This window comes from Dermacentor variabilis, chromosome 7, assembly GCF_050947875.1.
Source record: "Dermacentor variabilis isolate Ectoservices chromosome 7, ASM5094787v1, whole genome shotgun sequence".
Classification (NCBI taxonomy): Eukaryota; Metazoa; Arthropoda; class Arachnida; order Ixodida; family Ixodidae; genus Dermacentor; species Dermacentor variabilis.
Genome location: NC_134574.1, coordinates 36695202 through 36715668, shown reverse-complemented (window position 1 = coordinate 36715668; position 20467 = coordinate 36695202). Strand labels below are relative to the sequence as shown.

The window sequence follows — 20467 nt, the reverse complement described above, 5'->3', positions numbered from 1 at the left end:
TAGAAAAAAAAAACAAATAATTATATGGAGAATACAAATAGATGACATCAGGTTGATGAGTACGTATTAAGTGAGTCATGTAACATCTCAAGGAAATCATAAATTCTTTGCTGTTCGACTACAAGTCGGTCAAGGGTATTCCATTCCCAAATGGATCTAGGGAGGAAAGAATAATAGAATGTATTGTTGTTGCACGCATATTCTTGGAGTGTGAGATCATGTGTATGACGTAGTTGCCTTGTTTGTTTAGTTTCAACGTATCTTGTGTGGTCTATCTTAAAATAGTTGTGCAGTAGCATATATGAGAACTTCAGGCGGTGAATTTTAGCTCAACTTTGGAGGGAGGGCAAACGTGCACTGCGTAGCAATTCTGTCAGGGAATCAAGGCGTCGATAGCGGTTAAAAATAAATCTAATCGCTTTGCGCTGCACATTTTCAAGCATGCTGATACCGCTACTTGTGAAGGGGAACCAGATTATATTGGCGTATTCTAGAATCGGTCGGACAAGTGTGGTGTACGCTAAAAGTTTAGTGTCACGGTCAGCATGCCGGAGCGTCCGCTTAAGAAAAACAATTTTTTCATTGCTTTTGCGGTTATAGCTTCCATGTGAACTACCCAACTGAGATTAGAAGTTATTATTACACCAAGATATTTGTACTGGCTTACATTTCGGAGCGTGACATTATTAAAACCATAAGGAAATGCTAAGCTTGTTTTCTTTTTTGTTATTGATATTGCAACTGTTTTATCTGTATTAATCACCATTTGCCAGTTAGAGCACCAACTTACTACTTCATTCAGGGCAATGTTCAGCTCAATTTGGTCACTGTAGCTTTTGACCTCTTTATACAGTACGTAGTCGTCTGCGAATAGCCTAATATTTACGTTAATGTTGTCTGCCAGGTCATTTATAAACAAAAAAAATAATATCGGTGCCAAGAGAGATCCCTGGGGCACACCGGATGTGACATTTAATGTGTCAGAAACGTGCTCATTGTATTGCACAAATTGTTGACGGCTGGACCAATAGCTTGATATTCATCGAGTTATTGGCCCATCCCCAAGTTTGCGGACCAGCTGGATAACTAGCTTTTCATGGAAAACCCGATCAAACGCCTTTGAGAAGTCCATAAAAATTATGTCAATTTGGGAGTGTTCATTAATGCCTTGGGCCAAGTCATGCATTATCTCGACGAGTTGAGTTACGGTCGATAGGCCTCTCCAAAATTCGTGCTGGTTGGGGTGTAGCAGGTCATTGTCTTCGACAAACTTTGTGATGAATTTGAGGACAATATGCTCGAGTATTTTACAGCTGGTACACGTCAAGGAAATGGGCCTGTAGTTTGATGGGATCGTCTTGTCGCCGGATTTATGCACTGAGATTATTTTTGCGACTTTCCATTCAGGAGGAATCTGTGAATCCTGAATAGATTTTGTGAATATTAAGCGTAGATACTTACTAACTGGTTCTGCATACCGTTTGAGAAAAGCGTTCGGTATCCCGTCTGGGCCACAGCTCTTTTTGTCATCAAGGCTTAATAGCAGACATAGTATACCACTGTCGGTTATTTCTGGGGTTTCTAGTAATTTATTTCTGGTAGATGGGATAGTCTGGGAATGTTGCACTAGTCCATTATCGATTGTAAAAATTGACTGGAAGTAGCGATTGAATTGATCCGCCTTACCTTTTGTTTCTATTGAAGGAGAAGCCTTTCTATCGTTATGTTTACCATTTACGTAACGCCAAAATTTTGCTGGTGACATTTTCATGAACTTGGATAGAGTGGTACCATAGTAGTGCATTTTGGAAACGCGTGTCTTGCTTTTCAATGTTTTAGATAATGCGGAAATCTGAGTGGTGATATTAGCGGCTAAACCAGACCTTTGAGCTTTTCTCTGCCTACTAATTTTACATTTAACGTGAATTATTTCGCGGGTGATCCATGGATTATACTTTCTTGTAAGTTTGCGCTCTAGTGGGACAGAATTTTCAATACAATGCATGACGTGTGCTTTGAATTGCAAACATATATGATCTATCGACAAGTTTTTATCCGAGCAAAGATCTGAAAAGTCGAGAAATTCGTGAGTGAGATATGTGATTATTGCATCGTTGTCTGCTCTGTTGAATGCAAGAACATGTTTTACAGGGCCGTGGTGTCGTACAAGACCAGGTAGACGTAATGTGCATAGGACTAATTTATGATCGGATATGCCGTCTAAGATTTCGGTGCATGTCTGGTCGTTCAGGAAATGGTCACTAACAGGAACAATGTCTAGAATAGAATTTTATTTGCCCTGGATACGTGTGGGAACGTGTACGAGTTGCTTGAGGTTAAAGTTGAACAATATATCCAGTATGACGTCATTCGCAGCACCTCGCACTTTTTTTGACGACCATTCCATTTCAGTCAGGTTAAGATCACCAGCCATGATAACTTTGCCATTCGTCATGTGATCATGCATATAATCCAGAAGATGTTCTAGATAGCTTGTCTCAGCATTAGGCGGTCTGTAGATAGCGCCTACAAATATGCAGCCTTTCTGCAGCTGTACTTTGCACCACACGGCCTCAATTTCTAGCTTATCTGGTAAAATGGTGCATCGTAGTTCTTTCTTAGAGAAAAGCGCGACACCCCCACCTCTAGTGCCCCTATCTCTGCGCACAATCACATATCCCGGCGGGAAGACTTCATGGTCTAAGATATCCGAGTGAAGCCATGTTTCTGTGACAACAATAATGTCTGGTTTAATTTCTAAAACAAGAGCTTCGAATTGGTCTATTTTATTTGCAAGACTTTGTGCGTTCACATTCAACAGGGTTACTTCTGTCGACTTTGAGTGACTCTCTTTTGTAAGGTGTCCTTTTCTTCGTTTTTTTGAACTGCAACTAAATCTTCATGCTCACTATCCCAAGCAAAAGCTTGACCCTTTATACGCACTTTATCGTACACTAGCAACACCCTTTCCTGCCTATCCGTATATTCTTTCGTTCGATCCCACAGCTTCTTTCGTATTTCTCGAATACTACGAGAAAAATCTTCACTGATATAGAAACCTGAGCCCTTCAGCATCGTGCAGTGCTTAAGGATAGAAACTTTGTCTCTGCAGACGAGTAGTTTAAGGATTACGGGTCTTGGTCTAGAAGCATCAGTTTGCTTCTTTTTACCTAGGTGGTAAATTCTTTCGATTCCCTTGGTTTTTATCTTTAGTATACCGTCTAAAATCTTCTTTTCGACCAATTGAAGAAGCATGTCTGTTGGTTCCTTTTGCTGTTCTTCAACACCGTATATGACAAGGTTGGACCGACGGCTCCGGTTTTCCAGATCCTCGACTTTCTTTTCCATAGCCATTAGGTTTTTTTCTAAGCTAGATATTCGTTTATTGTTCTCTGAGATCTGTTTTTCAATGCCAGCTATCTTTTCAGTTTCTTGTCAATTGCATTAAGTTTGTTATAGATTTTTCTTTCTTAATTTCTTGAATATCCCCTGCAATTAGCTTTAACTGTTCTGCTATGCCATCTAGTGTAGGGCCTGGGTTCAACTCAACATCTCCACCCAGAAGTAACATGCGCAAGAAAACAAACAATTTGCAAAAGGGTTCGTGAAGCGACCGTGGGCACGGCAGCAGAATTAGGCAGACATCGTTACTGCGAAATGACTTGTCATAGCGTCTTCTCACCTGTAGAATAAACAGGAACAGATTTGAAGGCTGCATCTTTGCAATGCTGCTGTGCCCACTGCCAGCTGTGCCGTATGCATCCTGCTTTATAGGGTCACTCCATGCTGTCGTCATCGGTGATCCCAGCATATCTGTCGATGTGACACCAGCGCCATCATGGAAGCGCCGGTAGCTTTCGTCGACTGAGGCTGGGTGCATCAGCAGGTCCTTGTCGCCTATAGAAACAGCTCGAGACGATGTTTGTAGCTCGTAGCAGGCCGGTAGAGGGCCCATGGGGAACAGCAGGAAGCTTATCTGTAGAATAAACAGGAACGGATTTGAAGGCTGCATCTTTGCGATGCTGCCGTGCCCACTCAGTTTTGCGTCACTCAGTGAATTTTGCAAGGGCACTCGGTGAAAAGCTGGAAAACTCGGGGAATTCGGACATGTCAGCTTGGCAGACATCCTGGCTTGGCATCTGTTGTGCTGGTATGGAAACTGCGCTGAGCACACTCCATTCGGGATTATGTGTATGCACACATATGCATGCGCAGCTAGTTGCAACAGGAAAACTTCAACCAGAGTGAGCTTATGATGAAAGGAACATATTAACAACAAGCAGCAAAAAGGAGCTTGGGAGCTCTGAACGTTTTAGTTTCTTCACAGATTGTATGTGAAGAATAGACAAAAATACAAGATTTTCTGACTAAATAAAGGCTTGCCAAGACAGTGAAGACTTTTTTCTTGTTCTCTCGGTACATTTGAAAGCTCACCATTTGTGTAACATGTACTTTTTTTTCTGGTGCTGCGAAATCTGAGACGCTAATGATGTCAGGCTGTTCCTGTTCGACAAGCATGCATTTTATCCCCGTGCATCAGTGTGTACAACGGCCACCTGTCTGGTTCTTGCAGCTGGTGTGCGGAGCCTGCGCGGCATCGGCGCCACGGCCATTGACGTGGACCCCTGTGCCAATGCTGAAGGTAAGAAACGAAGAGACAACTGGTTTTGAACAGTCTTTAGCAATGGAGCATTTCACACTTAGAATGCTCGAGAAAAATCTCGCACTGCTGTGTCGATGCGGCACCAGTACAGCGGTTAAATTTGCGCGAGTATGACGGGCCAAGGTTCGAGCAGACCTTCAAACCTTTGAAAGCCGTGAATGTTAAGCCACCATTTTTGAGACTTTGAAAGGTTTTAGTTTCCACCGAGTGTTTAAAAATTCTAAGAGTTCTGCTTTTGGCTGGGCTTAAGGGACTTTATTTTATGTATCTGACCATGAGGTTTATGCAAGCCACGAGTTAAAGCAATCCTGTTTGATTGGAATGCTTGTTTTTAGGGAGCCATCTTGTTTGGGGTAGCTAGTGATTATCTTAGTGACACAGAAGATTGATGATCGTCCTTTATGCATTCTTTCGGTGTGCCATCCTCAAACGCACCGTTATAGCCATGTTCCTTCCAGCCAGCAACCAACTAGCCCATCTAAGTCTTCTAATACTAGCTAATGATGGTTTATGCAGAAAAGGCCTAGTGAGCATCTGTTTCCAGCAAAAAAAATATATATATAATTGATCATTTTTTGAATTGTATATTGTTTTCAAGCTGTCAGGCATCATGGTACAATAGTCCTTGAAAATTCTTTGTAAGGGCCTCGAAAGTGTTTGACAACCCTCTAATTCTTCCGACACAAAATGAATTGCTTAAATGGATTGCACAAATGGATTGCCTAACGAGCTTAAATCCCACACCCCCTTCTTTGCTCGATGCTTCCTCACCTCAACTTAGTAACGAGGAGATGGCAGAACCCATTACGCAAGGGGAGCTGGAGAGACCCTTGAAACGCATGGCTGGAAAATCAGCCACCGGACTGGATGGCATACTTCCCGTGCTGCTGAAGAAATGTGGCAAACAGGCACGGAAGGCAATTGGGGGTGAGCTCCACCACTGGAAAAGCTGGCGCCACCATCGGCGTGACGTGGCATGAGAGATCACGAGGACACAGCAGCCGTGTCAGCTGCTTCGGAAGTGGCAAAGTGAGCTGAAAACGAAAGTTTTAAGTCCCACCTGCGCTGTGGTTCTGATTAAGTGGTGAGGCTTTCCCGCCTTGGATGTCTGCTTAACAACATTTCAAAGCACTATAACAGGTAGTGGCTGCCTTTGGAGGCGTGCAGCATGGTAGGCTACCGCTCGGTGCCGCAGTGCCAGACGTAAGCAACAGAGCCCAGTGTCAGCCTTATTCACACGTAGCCGCAGCTTGTGAAACGTAACCGTTTCACAAGCTTGGCTTGTGAAAATTAGAACCAGCAGACAGCCACCGGTTACAACTCGAGTGTGCAGCAAGCACAGACGCGAGGAAGATTTCTAATACGGCGGTCGGGCTGCAATGTTTGGTAAGTAGCACAAAGTGCACACTGAGACGCTTGCCCACGCGCTGCCTGGCTAATGGCATGAAGTTTTGGTCTATGGACTTGTTGATGCTAGATACCGGCAAGTTCACAGTAATGGAAAGCAAACCATAAAAAGCGCATAAAAAGAGGCATGACATATGCTAGCATTTGTGCAGCACCAGGGAATGAAATGTACTGGATTAAATAAACGAAGCAGTGGGTAATTGCTCTGAGAGGACCGATAAACATACAGTGCGAGCCAACTTGAGAAATAATGGTATTTAAACATTCAAGACCTTAGAAAAAAAAAGATTCAATCATCGCAATGGGACAACCCAAATCGTCCTGGTAGGTGTCGAAGTCCGCAGTTATAACTAAATTATTTTTGAACAGCTCTGACAGTTTCCGTGCAACGATCGTTGCTTGTGTGCTGTCAAAGTCTCATATGCTGCTGCCTAAAGCTCATGGCACGATACATAAACTCGCTAAGCAAAAGGGAAACATTGTGCGCGTACATGGATGCAGGCGTGCAGTCGATCACCATGAACCCATGCGATCACTGCATTGAGGCCTCATTCTGTTATACTCTATTTAGTTTTACAGACAAACCACTATAAGGACATATTTCACATGGTTTGCTCATAGTGTTTGGCTACCTTTCACGCAAGATACCAGTTTGGGAGACTCCATCGCAGCGACCGCACGCAGTGGCGTTCACTATACGTATTCGGTAAAGAGATAGCATCTGTAAACGATTCTCCGCTTTTGTTTGCCCAAGATTATTATTTTGACAGTAAAAAACTTCCCTCGTTTTGCGAGTACTTACTGAAATGTCCAGGAGGGATACCACATGGGGTTTTTATTGAGCACCGTAAGCGAAACCTGTGAGGAGCGTGCCGCGTGATTTCTCATACTGTGCAAGGGAGGCGCTTTCGACAGATGACGACTCCGTAAGTCCCTGCCTCCAATACAGGATACCTTTAATGCAATACTTCACAGTGGATCAATACCACAAAGCTGGAGGATATCCAGGATCAGACTTGTACTGAAGAAGGGCGCAGATAAAAACATACTCGAGCGTTACAGGCCAATAACAGTGACGTCAACTCTGTACAGGCTATTTGGTCACGTACTCCAAGCTCAGCTGCAACACTTGGCTGAGGAGACTAATGTTTTGGGAGAACTCCAGAATGGATTGAGGCCTGGCCGATGTCTGGAGGAAAACATCTTCGTTGTTTGTCAGTTAATAGAGATTGCTAGATTTGAGAGATAGTAATGGTCTTCCTGGATATTGCTCAGGCATACGACTCCATAGAGCACAAAGTACCATGGATGAAGCTACAGGACCGAGCAATACCTGGGAGCATACTCCACATCCTGCAAGCTGTGTATACAGGCAACCATTCAGTAATAAACTGGGATGGGGTCGACACTCGAGCAATAGAGGTCCAGAGGGGGCTGAGACAGGGCTGCCCTATGTCTCCCATGCTTTTCATGCGGTTCATCTCTGAAATAGAGTCGGCTGGCAGAATGTAGCCGAGGATTCGACCTGTCTTACACGGAGGAAGGGACCTACTTCAAACCTATTCTGCCAGCTCTGCTATACGCAGATGACATTGTAATACAGTCGAACCCGACTATATCGAACCCGTTTACATCGAATTATTCCATATATCGAACAATTTCTGGACACGGTATGGTTACAATGAGTATATATAGCAAAAATTACGCATACATCGAACAAAACTAGTAGCGACTCCCGATATATCGAACGTCAAGCGGCGGAAAGTGCCCCCGGAAGTTGGCTTTCCCTCGCGGTGACGGGAAAACTCGGCGGCGCGGCTCCATCCAACCGCTCTCCCTACGTGACCGCGCTACCTTGGAGCCGCCGACACCCCCCTACAAAAAATGATCCTGGCCCGCCCGCCCGCAGCGCTTGCTCAGACAGCCAATCAGAAGCTCTTGTGCCCTCGTCGTGCAAGATGGCGGAAGTGCGAGTTGTCTCGCTGCTTATTTGATTCATTGTGTGCGCCTTCTCTCGCAGTGTTGCCGTGATGAAGCGGCAGAATTCGCCTTTCGTCGTGAAGCTTGAAATCATAAACCGGGTCGAACGCGGTGACAAGTCGGATGTCCCCGCAACGTACAAGATTCCGAGGTGCACTCTCGGCACGATCTTGATGGGGGAAATTAGGGCTAAAGCGGCCTAACTCGCGACCCGGTGCCCGTAGTGCCCGTGGCGCCCGACGCGTACGCACGGCCGTGTACGAGTGGTTCATCCAAAATAACTTCAGCCGTACCGACTTCCGCGTGCTCGGTGATGACTGTAAATTCTGATTAATGCGACGAAGCCGTTGTCGTTGTTGCCGAAGTTTGGAACGAGCTGTCAGAATTTCCGGAAGCTGTTGACGAATCGACGGTGGACGAGTTTGTGAGCGCCAATGATGGTGTCGCGACCACGGGAGAGCCCGGAAACGAAGACTACATTGCCGACATCGTCCCGAGCACAAGTGAAAATGGGCACTACGAGGAAAGCAACGACCTTCTTTGGCCCACATCCTCCGCAGTGATTGGTGCGCTCGCACTAGTCCGGTGCTTCTGCGCGAATGCGGAATGTTGCGGCCTCAGCTGCTCCGACTCCTTAGACAACGTGGGGAAGTGCGTGCCTCGCACGCAGCGAAATTGCCCAAGCAGAAGAAAATGCAGGACTGTTTCGTGCGAAACTAAGCTAGTTTCATCAATAAAGTGATTTTATAAATGGTATGTGCTTTTATGACATCCAATTATTTAGCAGGCTTATATCGAATTATGCTCTATATCGAACTGATAGGCGTTTTTTTGCGAGTTCGATATAGCCGGGTTCGACTGTACTAGCAGGTAGTGTCTCTCACCTCCAAGCCATATTGGATGTCTGCTCGGAAGGGGGCACATCTCTCGGGCTACATTTTAATGCACAGGAGTCAGGTGCAATGCGCTTTGGTGCAGATGAGAATCACGCCGGACCACTCCATCTGCAGGGAGACCCATTGAATGTGTCGACAGCTACAAGTACCTTGGGGTAAAGATAGCAGCCACCCAGAATTACCTGTTTAGATATGAAGAACTCCGAGCAAAAGCTGTCACCCACAGGGCATTCTTGGGAAGTCAGGCTTTATGGTCTTTCAACAAATTTGAGACCGTACATGCTCTCTGGAAGGCAGTGGCGGTGCCTGGGCTCACCTTCAGTAACTCTTGTCACCTGCCTATCATCGTCGACAAGACAAGTGCTTGAAACCAGGCAGCATGAAGTTGGCCATGCAACTATAGGCGCTCACAAGTTCACACCTGACGAAGCCGTACAAGGTGACCTTGGTTCGTCCTCCTTTGAGGCCTGAGAGGCAGCGACAAAATTAGCCTACGAGCATTGACTTGCTGCTTTGCCGGAAGGCAGATGGGCTCGAGAAGCCTTCAAATGTGTTCATCTGCGATGCCTCAACACCAAGTGGGTGGTGCGCATCAAAAGGCTCACTGAACGATACCGAATAGATCCGGTGAGGCTTTCAGCTTTGCTCCAACCGACCCAGTGGCAGAAACTAAGGAAGCAGGTAGCCAAAGTCGAGCAAAGTCTCTGGCAAGATGCAGCACTACAGAAAACGGCAATGTCCATCTACTGTGCCCGAAAAATGACCATAGAGAAGGAGTCCATATTTGACAATTCCAGTGACCTGTCGACCGAAGCCTGAAGTGTAGTTCTCGAAACACGGTCACTGCGGTCCAAATTCACAGTGGGCCTTGATTCAACCTGCCCCCTGTGTGACAACTCCGAAGAAACAATAAGACATTGTTGTGGGGTGTCCTAGGGGTCTGCCCCCAGTAGCAACGAACCTTGCTAGCCCCGGAGTTGCCTGCCTCAGCGAGATCACAGACGACAGCGAAGCGCTGGCAACGGCAATGGGCTTTCGCCCGTAGGGACAGGAGCTGCAGTAGGAAGTGTTAGAAGTGACTAAGAGGAGATTGGAATTTTGGTGGTGCGCCAGAGGCAGTAAGCCTGTTGAGTGAAGTGAACCGATGCATATATGAACATAAGACCAGCCGTTTGCGCACCCCCCCCCCCCATTTCTTATCCATGTTATTGTTTTTTCTTCACTATGCGATTGTGTCTTTTTTTTTGCCTGTTAGTTTTGTTTTTATGCACTATTCTTTTTAACCAGATTCTTTTAATGAGTGCCAGATCCGAACTCTTGTTGATCACCCGATACAAAGGAAAAGGCCGCATAAATCATCATCATCATCAAATCTGCTACAAACCCTCGATAGTTAGTAAATGGGAATTTGCCTAAACCTTCATCATTGTTGGTTTCAAACAGTGTTTGCATATTCTTTTTTGTGGCATTGATTAGGTTCATCTAACTTCTGATTTCTATTCAACTATTCTCAAAACATTACGGTATAAGGAAATATTGTTCAGTAGATCAAAAATTATTATCCAAGTTGTGCACCGCTGCCCAAATACCATTTAAGACCAGTTTTTTGGGGTACTGAATGCTCACTTATCCATACGCTTGATTGCCCGGTTGCTCACAATGTGGGCTTAGTGCAGAACAACAAAATAAAAATTTTGGATGCCTCACAGTGTGCTGTTTCAATTTCCGGACTCGCCATGCACAGTGACATCCTATCTCGGCCATTGTAATGTGCGGAAAGAAGGTTGCTTTTCCCTTGATGTATTGCCGGTCTTATCCTTACCACTGGGAGACTGACCACATTCAAAACACTTGTTGTAAGTGTATGTACAGTTCTATTCTTTCAGTCACTTGTGTTTTATACACTATTTTAACTCTCTAGAGTTGCAAGAACCCATTGTACTATAAAAACCGCTTCTTACGACTCCTCGCTCTGTGTTCTCTCTCTCTACCAGCTGCTGCGGAGGGCTGCACGCTGGCACTGCATGTGTTCGAGGAGCTCAAGAAGAAAGAATCGCGCAAGCCCCCGGTGACGGTGTCGCTCCTCGGCAACCAGGAGCTGGACAAGTAAGCAGTCCTCAGTTTCTCGCCATTCATACCTACTATGGATGGCTCGGTGGTTATGGCACTCTGCTCTTCAGCCCGCGCGAAGTTGTGGATATTGGTTCCCAACTTTGACGGCTGCATTCCAATGGGAGCTAAATACATGCAGAAGCAGTCTTGGGGTCTGGGGGCAGGTTGAAGGTAACCAAAGTGAATTCAGAACCCTTCACTACTGTGCGTCTCATAATCCCTGCACTGTTACAGGGAATGGCATCCTGCTGCTGTGAAGGATGCTGCAGATTCAATTCCTGACCGTGGCATTGGGGTCTTATTTTGAGATGCAGATATGATCATAAGGCCACTGTTTCTTTGTGACATTAAAGAAGAACAAAACTTTATTGGTAGAAAGAACTTCGTTGCCCCTAAAACGGGGTAATGCCATGTGGTCGGGCCCCTATTCCAAGGCACCGCTGGCCCTCGCCATCCTTTCTGCCCTCCGGACGAGCCTGAGCTGATCCCCGAGGGCGGAGCTGGATAGCAATGCCTCCCACTTCGCTCTCGTGTTATTATCTTCTTGTTCTTCTGAGTGAGCTGTGCACTCCCATGTGATGTGGTAGAGCGTTGGTGTGCTCCCACACCACGGGCATATGTACTTGTATGCTGTTGGGTAGTATATGTGCAATTTATGTAGGTTTATGTATGTGTCCGTTTGGAGCATGCGTAACGTCGCTGAGTCCGCGGCTGAAAGGTTCCTATGCGGGGCTGGGTAGAGCCTTCTGAATTCCCTGTAGTGTCCCAAGATCGCTTTATAACTTGGATCGATGGGTGTCGGGTCCTCCACCATGTTGCCATGGGCTGCTCGGCAATTAGTGAAACCTCGAGCCACCTCATCTGCATGGAGGTTCCCAGTAACACTCTCGTGTCCCGGGGCCCATGTTATCGTTTGGGTGTACCTGATATCAAGGTCTCTGTTGATTTTGGTAATTATCTGGTGTGCCCTCGCAGCGATTTGTGCCCTCTGATAGTTCCTACATGCGGCCTGAGAATCTGTGATTATTGTTAGTGGAGCATTGCGCTCTATGCCTTCTCTTATAGCTGAGGCGATGGCTATCTCTTCGGCTTCTAAAATAGTTGCTCAGGAAACCGAAGCACAGGCCGTGATTTTCCCTTTACAGTTTACGACAACTGCCACCATGTTCTTTGCGTTGGCCTGATATGGTGAAGCATCCGTGAATCGTGCACTGTCCAAGTATTTTGTTGTTTTGTCTATGTATTCTGCTCTACCTTTTCTCCTTCCTGCGTGTAATGTCGGATAGATGTTTTGTGGTATTGGTGATACCCCATACAAAGCTCTAATCTGGCTGGGTAGACTTTTGGCGTTTTGGTATATTTGTATGCATTCTCCAAGGCCGATTTTTTGAAGAAGAGCTCTGCCGACTGTCGTTTGCGCCAATCGAGTCCTCTGCGCTATGAGTTGGGCTTCAGCCAGCTCATGAAATGTATTGTGGAGGCCGAGGGCTAGAAGCTTCTCATTTGAAGTGTTGCGTGGCAACCTCAGGGCTGTCTTATATGCCATCCTTATTATTTTATCAGCCTTTTCTTCTTCCTCCCTGTTCATGGTATGGTAAGGTAGGGAGTACATTAGTCTGCTAATGACCAGGCTTTTCACCAGTCTGAGGGTGTCTTGTTCCCCCATTCCTGTCCGATTAAGAGCCACACGGGCTATCATCAGGTTAATTTGTTGCGTTGTTTTTCTGATCGTGTTTAAAGTGTGTAAACATCTGACATTAGATTGCAGCCACATCCCCAACACTCTTACTGTTGACCTCTCAGGAATAATTTTCCCTTCTAGCCTGATCTTCAGTTTGAGTCTCGGGTCAGTTCTTTGTTTTTTGGTTTTTGTGAGGCGAATGAGTTCTGACTTCTCCGCAGAGCACTGCAGTCCTCTTTGTTGCGTATAGTTTTCTATTATATTGGCTGCCCATTGGAGCTTTTCCTCCTTCTCTCCCAAGTTGCCCTTGGTTATCCATATCATTATATCATCCGCGTATAGGGAATGACGAACGTCGGGGATTTCTTGGAGTTTTTTAGCTAGTCCAATCATGGCTATGTTGAAGAGTGTAGGCGAAATCACCGCACCCCGTGGCGTTCCTTTGTTAGGAGGATGGATGACTTCAGATTCATCGTTTCCTAAACTTCAGGAATCAGTCAGCCATGTGTGTGGCTTTCGTATGTTAAACCCAATCGATTAACTACAGTAAAACCTTATTGATACTATCCCATTATGTAAGATTTCCCAGTGCCAATGTTAGCAATTGGGAGCACAAGAAATGACCCAATAGTACAAACATTCCTTATTACCATTCACATGTTCTTGAGAAACAGGATTTTTTGGCACCAACGTTAAATAAGGTGCCAAACTACGATCCTGTTATGCATTTTCTGCCCACTAGATCCGACGTAAACAAGAAAAGGCTCAAGGTGCTTGCTGTCGAAATCGGTAGCTGCCCATTGTAGCAGCTTCCCCGCAATACTCCCTCGCCCTTCACATGTGAAAAGCCAGCACACATTCTTTTCTATTCTGGTACCAGCAAATCTCCTCCCAGATTCTCACTTGCTGCATCCACAGCTATCATCACCAACCTTATAGCGATAAGCATCTTCGCCTATCTGTTTCACAGCGCATGGGGCATAGTGCCATTGGAAGTGTACTGCATGCTTTTAATAGACGATAACCCAAATGCATCATCGTTTTTTGCTGCAGGTGGCGGGAAGTAAGTGTGATGCTTCGCTCTAGCGGCATTGTAGGCATCATTTTGCTGCATTGCCCATCAGCTAGATTTCGTTTTGATTTCCTGCCACCTGCCTAAAACACTGCGCAATAGGAAAACGACAATGTGTGTCTCGGGTTGCTCGGGCCCCACCTGCTCAGCGTGTGCAGGTGTCTCATGCTGCAACGATTTTTTTCAAGTGGACATGTCAAAACTTCCTGCTAAATTGCCCGACTCATATAAGCTGTTGATCCAGGACAAATTTAAGCTTGCTGACGCTGCTTGCCGAAGCTTGCCAAAGCCGCAAAAACGATAATGCGCATCTCCGACTGCTTGGGCCCCACCAGCTCAGCGCATGTCGGCGTCTCTTGCTGCAACATTTCGCGCAGTGCTCCGTATTACTGTATTTACTTGAATCTAGGCTGACCTCAATTCTAAGCTAACCTCCGAAAATCCAAAGTGAGAAAAGAAGAAAAAGAAACTTGCCTCAAATGTAGGCCAAACGAGAATGCAAGGACAGCATTCACAAAATGAAAACAGTATTTACTGAACATGAACATGCCGAGCTCATTCTGCGTCGTCGTCTTCCTTATCGCTGTCATCTCTGCGTTGCAGCCAGCACATGCAAAAAGCGTCTCCCGTTGCCCCCTCCGACGTTCATTTTTCTCATTGATGCCGAAGTCCTGCCTGGCTTGAACGTTTGGCAATGCCTCTGCAGCTAGCACAACTTTTCGTTTGAAAGTGACAGCATTGCAGCATCACCTGTTTGGTACCATTACAATAACGCCACATCGCACGCCGATAAAACACAGGTTGAAATGGCGACGTCGCTTGTGTACTTGATTTGGCTACTGGTGCTGCTAGCAGCGGCTGTGATGCTGACTTTCCTAAATGGCGCTAGCTATGCACCATATTTATCAATTTCAATTAAAAACTGGCACATTTTTTAAAATCCTTAAATCTAAGCCGACTCTAGAGTTTGGTATATGATTATTTCAAAAAACCATCGGCCTAAATTCGGATAAATACGGTATGTAGATATATCTACTACAGTTGAGTCTGCCAAATTTCTGTAGTGACTTTGGATTGTACATTTTCCCGGTATGCTTTTTCTTGTTTTTCCCCAAACATATCAACGAGATTCTACTGTAGTCTGTTGATCACCTTTTGGTGCTGTATTTGTTTTGGTAGTGTGGTGACTCATTAGTGCAAAATTATTATAGACAGGAAAGGTCTCTTGTGTATGCATTAGCCTACTTAGTGTTGTGGAACATTTCATTTTATTTTCCATTCGTCTTTTCTCGCCATCGATCATGCTAAGTGGCTAGTCCTGTGGTAACAGCAGTGCAGTGACTGTAAAATGAAATGGGAGCAGTGCCATATTACGTTGAGGCAGGCAGATCGAGAGAAGACTCGGTCGTGGCAAACTTGGAAGGTCTAGGCATGATTAGCGAAGTTGCTTTGGCTATGTGTCCAACCAGCTGATCACCCACCAAGCACCCCGACTTTGTTACACATCATATTGATTCTTCACTGAGAGAGCCAAGCAATCAAAAAAGAAAAATTACTTGTCGCTGTTGCATTGCATACAACTGTGTACGCAATGCGACAGCAACAACGCGAGACATATTGAGTAACTAGAATGCATTCTTTTGTTTTCACTTCAGCCACATCATGTGATATGCCAGGCTGATGTCAGCTTGTATGTTATACTCCTGTTTCATACATAGCTGGCAAGGCCACAAAGGCTAAGAAGACTTTTTCTTACTGCTCACAATTTGGATAGAAAAATGGTGCATTAAACATTAAGGGAAAATGTAGCTTAGCATCATATGATTCTGTATGGCATTAAGTCTGATAGTTTATGTCAGTACACCACACGAGGGGAGTGGCATGTTTCTCCGACGAGTGGCCACAGTGCACAAATACAGAGGTGCATAAATATTGTGTGATTTGATAAAACCTTGCATGCACAAGTCATAGTTGCAGTGTATGGGGAGGGAAGGTGTGAGGCAAACTTTGTCCTACGTATTTATTCTGCCACTGCTTGAATGAAACAGACGACCAGCGCTGCTGGCACTGCTGCCGATTGGCCCATATGTTCTCTCACATGCTACATAGCTCGAGCACAGGAAGCATGAGCAAGCTCAAGTTCGTTGTCGCTATCTTGGTGACGACGCCTCGCCTTTTGTGTAGTTATTTTGTAGAAACCATTGCAGATCAAAAAGTGCACTGCAAAACACATAGTGTGAGACTTCTATGATGGCACTACTTTTGCAGCTTTCGCATCACTGCCTACTAATTGTGCAGCAGAGTGCAGTTTGGCGCTACACAGTGTTTGGCTATTGGAAATTGACGCACTGTAGTCGGAATGTCTAGCAACCTGGGAAGGCTGGAAAGTCATGGAAGTTCTGAGCATCTGGAAAAGTTGGGGAATTGTCGGGGTGATTAAACAGTCCGAGTTGCAAATTCCAGTTCGTTAAGTGTTCCCCACAAGGTTGCTGGGCTCTTTGCAGCACTGCAGGTCAGTTATTTTGCACATTAGTTCTCTTTTTTAATCACCGTAATGAAGGATTGACTCGTAAATTAAGGGGGGACGTGGCTTTGAAAATCAACTTCCTTATTTCTTCATGGATTTTGACGAAAATTGGCACAAATGTTTAGAATGTCTCCCTGATGCTTCCATAAAAGTTTCAGAGTGATACCTTGTGAAGATTTTATTAAATTTGATTCAGCAGAATGTTTCAACCTCGAACTTTGTCAAGAGCCTGGGGAACTTAAAAAACGTGATAGAAGGCTTGTTAAGTAATGAATGCATAGCTAAATGCACGCTGAAGGTCGTGACATTCTTGGTTTTTTTTCTTTTTTTCAAACACAAATATTTTGGAGTTTCATTTTTGATGTTACCTTCGTATCAAGCACACTTTCGGGGTGAACGAATAGCCACATCATAAATTTATAAAATGTCCAGGCCTAAAAGCAAGAATGTCACGACCTGCACTGTAGCCCAAGGAACAAGAAGAAAAAAACAGAGTCAGAATAGGCCCAACGGTAACAAAGGAATCAGCTCCGCAAACTGAGCAAAAAGGCAAAAGCACAGTTTTGAGAAAAAGGCCTTCAAAGTTTTGCCTTGCCTCCACTCTTCTAAAATGCACCAGGATTGTATTAGTTGGTGTCCTTAGCACAGCGGGGCTTCTTGGGCATGTGGCCTTTCATCTGGTGTTTTTTAGATGCCTTTTTTTTTTTTGTAGGGCATCCTTTTCTGCAGCTCTTTGAAGGGAATGCTTTCCTGGCTTCAAGCCAAGTGGGGCACAAAACTGTCTGTATGCACAAAGCGTTCCGGCGTTGTACTTGCAGACTGCCTCATTGACAGCTGTCTCGGCTGCGATCAATGAAGCATTTTGCTCTTTTGGTAGAATTGACCAAATGACAGAGGGGAGACTCTCGGCTGCATTCTGAGTCTTCTTGCCTTGGCAACGGCTGAGTAGCTGAGGATTCGAGAGGCGTTGATACACAGGCAGCAACGCAGCTGAAACATGTGTTGCCAATTTGTACTTCAGCACAATTGTCTATGCACAGAGCCTGCCGTACGTGAAGCACCTTGTATGTTCTGTTGAAGGATATTGATAGTGGCCAGGGTGAGCCTGGCACGTAGGGTACATGCCCACAATGAACCAAAGGCTTTAGTCTGCCGTGGAGTATAATTTTTTCCCGGATGATTTGATGCTGCATAGTGGCTGCATTGTAGCCTGTAGAAACACAGTTATAACAAGCTGTTTTCATCATAGTGTAACAAATTCAGTGGGTTGTGCTGTCACGTGAGGCAACAACATAGACACTGTATATGGAAGAATGGGCGGCACATAGCATGGACATAAAGTGCAAAGCTGCTGTGACTGCTGCGCTAATGCGTTTTCTAACACTATTAAAACCTCTCGATTATAACGTTTTCTGGTATAGGCCAGCTATGGGGCATAAACCAAATCTGCCACGATAAAGTAAGCTACTGCTGCACCATTGGAAAAGGTCCATTCTCCCGATGAAATGCCTGTATGTACAGCATAGATTTCTCTGCCAAATGTGCAGCGCTTAGCCTGAAAATGCAGTAAGAAGAACTCTATGGCAGTGATGTGAAATTCACCTGTCCAGCACTCCTAGAGTGCTTTCGTAGAGGAAATCATAATGCGGTCAACGTATCAACGGCATTACATACTAAGGCATGCATTGTAGTTAAGATGTACTGTAGATCAATGACTAGCAGGTGAAGCAGCAAGCCAACTTTCTTTCCTACGTAAATTTTTTTTTCCTGATTGATTGAGGACCTTAACAGGGAGAGTGTAAGAGTGGGGTTGAAGATTAATATGCAGAAGAGAAAGATAATGATGTATAACCGGGCAAGGGAACAAAAGTTCAGGATTGCAAGTCAGCTTCTAGAGTCTGTTAAGGAGTACGTTTACCTAGGTCAACTAATCACAGGGGACCCTGACCATGAGTAGGAAATTCACAGAAGAGTAAAAATGAGTAGGATCACATACGGCAGACATTGCGAGCTCCTGACTGGAAGCTTGCTGTTATCATTGATAAGGAAGGTACACAATCAGTGCATTTTACCCGTGCTCACATACAGGACAGAGACTTGGAGACTGACAAAGAAGCTTGAGAACAAGTTAAGGACCACGCAAGGAGCGATGGAACGAAGAATGCTAGGCATAATTTTAAGAGACAGAAAGAGAGCGGTTTGGATCAGAGAGCAAACGGATATAGACTACCAAACTACCAAATACTACCAAACTTTCTTGGCTGTGGCGGCACCGTACTTCTGCAGCCATTCCGCATAGCTCACACTCAAGAAACAGTTTCAATTACGTGCCCGGTGATGGGCTCGAACCTTGGTCCCCCAGCGCAGCAGCTCAATGCTCTAACCATTAGGCCACGATTGCAGTTATACACTTGAACCCACTTATAACGATACCGGTTTTAAGAATATATCGGTTATAACAATGAAAAGCAGCTGCACCGTCAACTTTTTTATGTTCTTTATGGAGAAATAACCTGCTTACTACAATGTCCCCATGCCACATTATTGGTTATAATGATAAAGTCTGGCGGCTGGGTGTTTGTGCCAAAAGGTAACGGAATGCGAAATCCTTGAAAAGAAAAAAGAAAACATGAAATGTGAGCCGCTGCGTGATCACCTGTCACCCTAGCTGCCTCTGCACACTTCTCTCCATGAGAGATCCCTGCCAGCCTCGCACTTTATCTCTCTCGTCACCAACTGCACTGTCGGCGCTAACAGCACTGCTCCCAGGTTGCTCACTAGGCCCTCACAGATGGTTCTTTATTCTAAAGCCCTCATTCTGCACAGTTCTGCTAACGGATTACATCGCTTGTGCTTCTCTTTGTTCGTTACGTGGAAGTCGTTCCTGGCCATGTTGTTTCTCAGCTTCGTTGACTCGCCGCCGAAATGGAAGACTACTGATCCACCCGCTGATACCAGCAATGCACGACATTGCCAGTGAAAGAAAAACACACTGCCATAGATTTGAAAACGAAGTGCTTCTAACTGATGAGGCGATCGTAGTGAACTTACTTGGATCGAATAGTGACAGTGACGGCCACAACGGCAGCACTGACGCGGTAGGGCAGGCTGCCTCAACGTTGTCCTCACGGGAGATTCTATATGTCCCTCCAAGGCTTCATTTATGCGAGGGACCTTCCGCTTCACTACGTGGAGCACCTGGATGCCTTGGAGAAGGATGTCGGCAAGCTTTGCATAAAGCAAGCAAGGCTGACGGACATGCAGTTTTCTCGTGCAAGCCAGCGGAAAGTATGTGGAGAGATGCTTGTGGCAATCATGCCCCAGCATTTCTTCTGGATTTCTCAAGCTGAAATGCTGCCATGGCAACCTTCCTGCATTTTTTAAAAGATGCATTTTGGGGCCACCAAAGTGATGCCTCGGCAGAGCTCGTATATCACTTGCTGCTTGTGACCCCTCATTGCAGTTAAAGCAGTGCCATTCTTAAACACCGACAGCTACAGCTTAACAACAGGCGAACGGAGTGCACAGCAAGCAGAGTTAAACAGTTAAACGAGTCAACACAATCAGAAGCTGGATTCAAGAAGGTTGTGGAGAGGAGAACTGGCCTCGCTGCCATTATAGTTTTCTCGGCAGCTACGCCATCTCCTATTTTGATTTTTTTTTCATGCAACCTAGTTATAACATTTATTAATTATAACAATGGAATTTTCATGGCACTTGAATGTTGCTATAAGTGGGTTTGACTGTACTTCTGTCATGCCAGCGCCAGCTACAGTTGATCCTCGCAATAACAAAATCGGTGAGGAATGCGACAAAAATTCGCTTTCGCAAGAATTTCGTTATTGCAAGATGAGAACAGCACAGGTAGGTAATGCGTTGCAGAACGAAACTTTACTGTCAAAATTTCGTTAGCCTACTTTGCCAAGCTTTTCTGTATTGCGGACAGTACACAGTGCGCCGCGCACGTCAATCAACAGTGGTAGCAACACTGTGCAGCAGTATTGTCGGTCAATTGCTTTCGGAGATACAATCACTTGTGCAAGATTTTGCATGACTTGGCACCGGACACAGAGCAACAGCACTCCACGCATGGAACAGCATTTCTCCAGCGCATGCTGTCGCCCCAAGA

At 45.3% G+C, this 20467-nt stretch overlaps 1 protein-coding gene across 1 annotated transcript in view; it reads left to right on the top strand.

Moving 5' to 3' along the window:
• Positions 1-20467, top strand: part of LOC142587406 (cytosol aminopeptidase-like) — a 97410-nt gene that overhangs the window by 24716 nt on the left and 52227 nt on the right. The window contains exons 5-6 of the mRNA XM_075698401.1: positions 4574-4642; positions 10941-11052. Coding sequence (XP_075554516.1) covers positions 4574-4642; positions 10941-11052 — 181 coding nt within the window. The remainder of the gene's footprint in view (positions 1-4573; positions 4643-10940; positions 11053-20467) is intronic.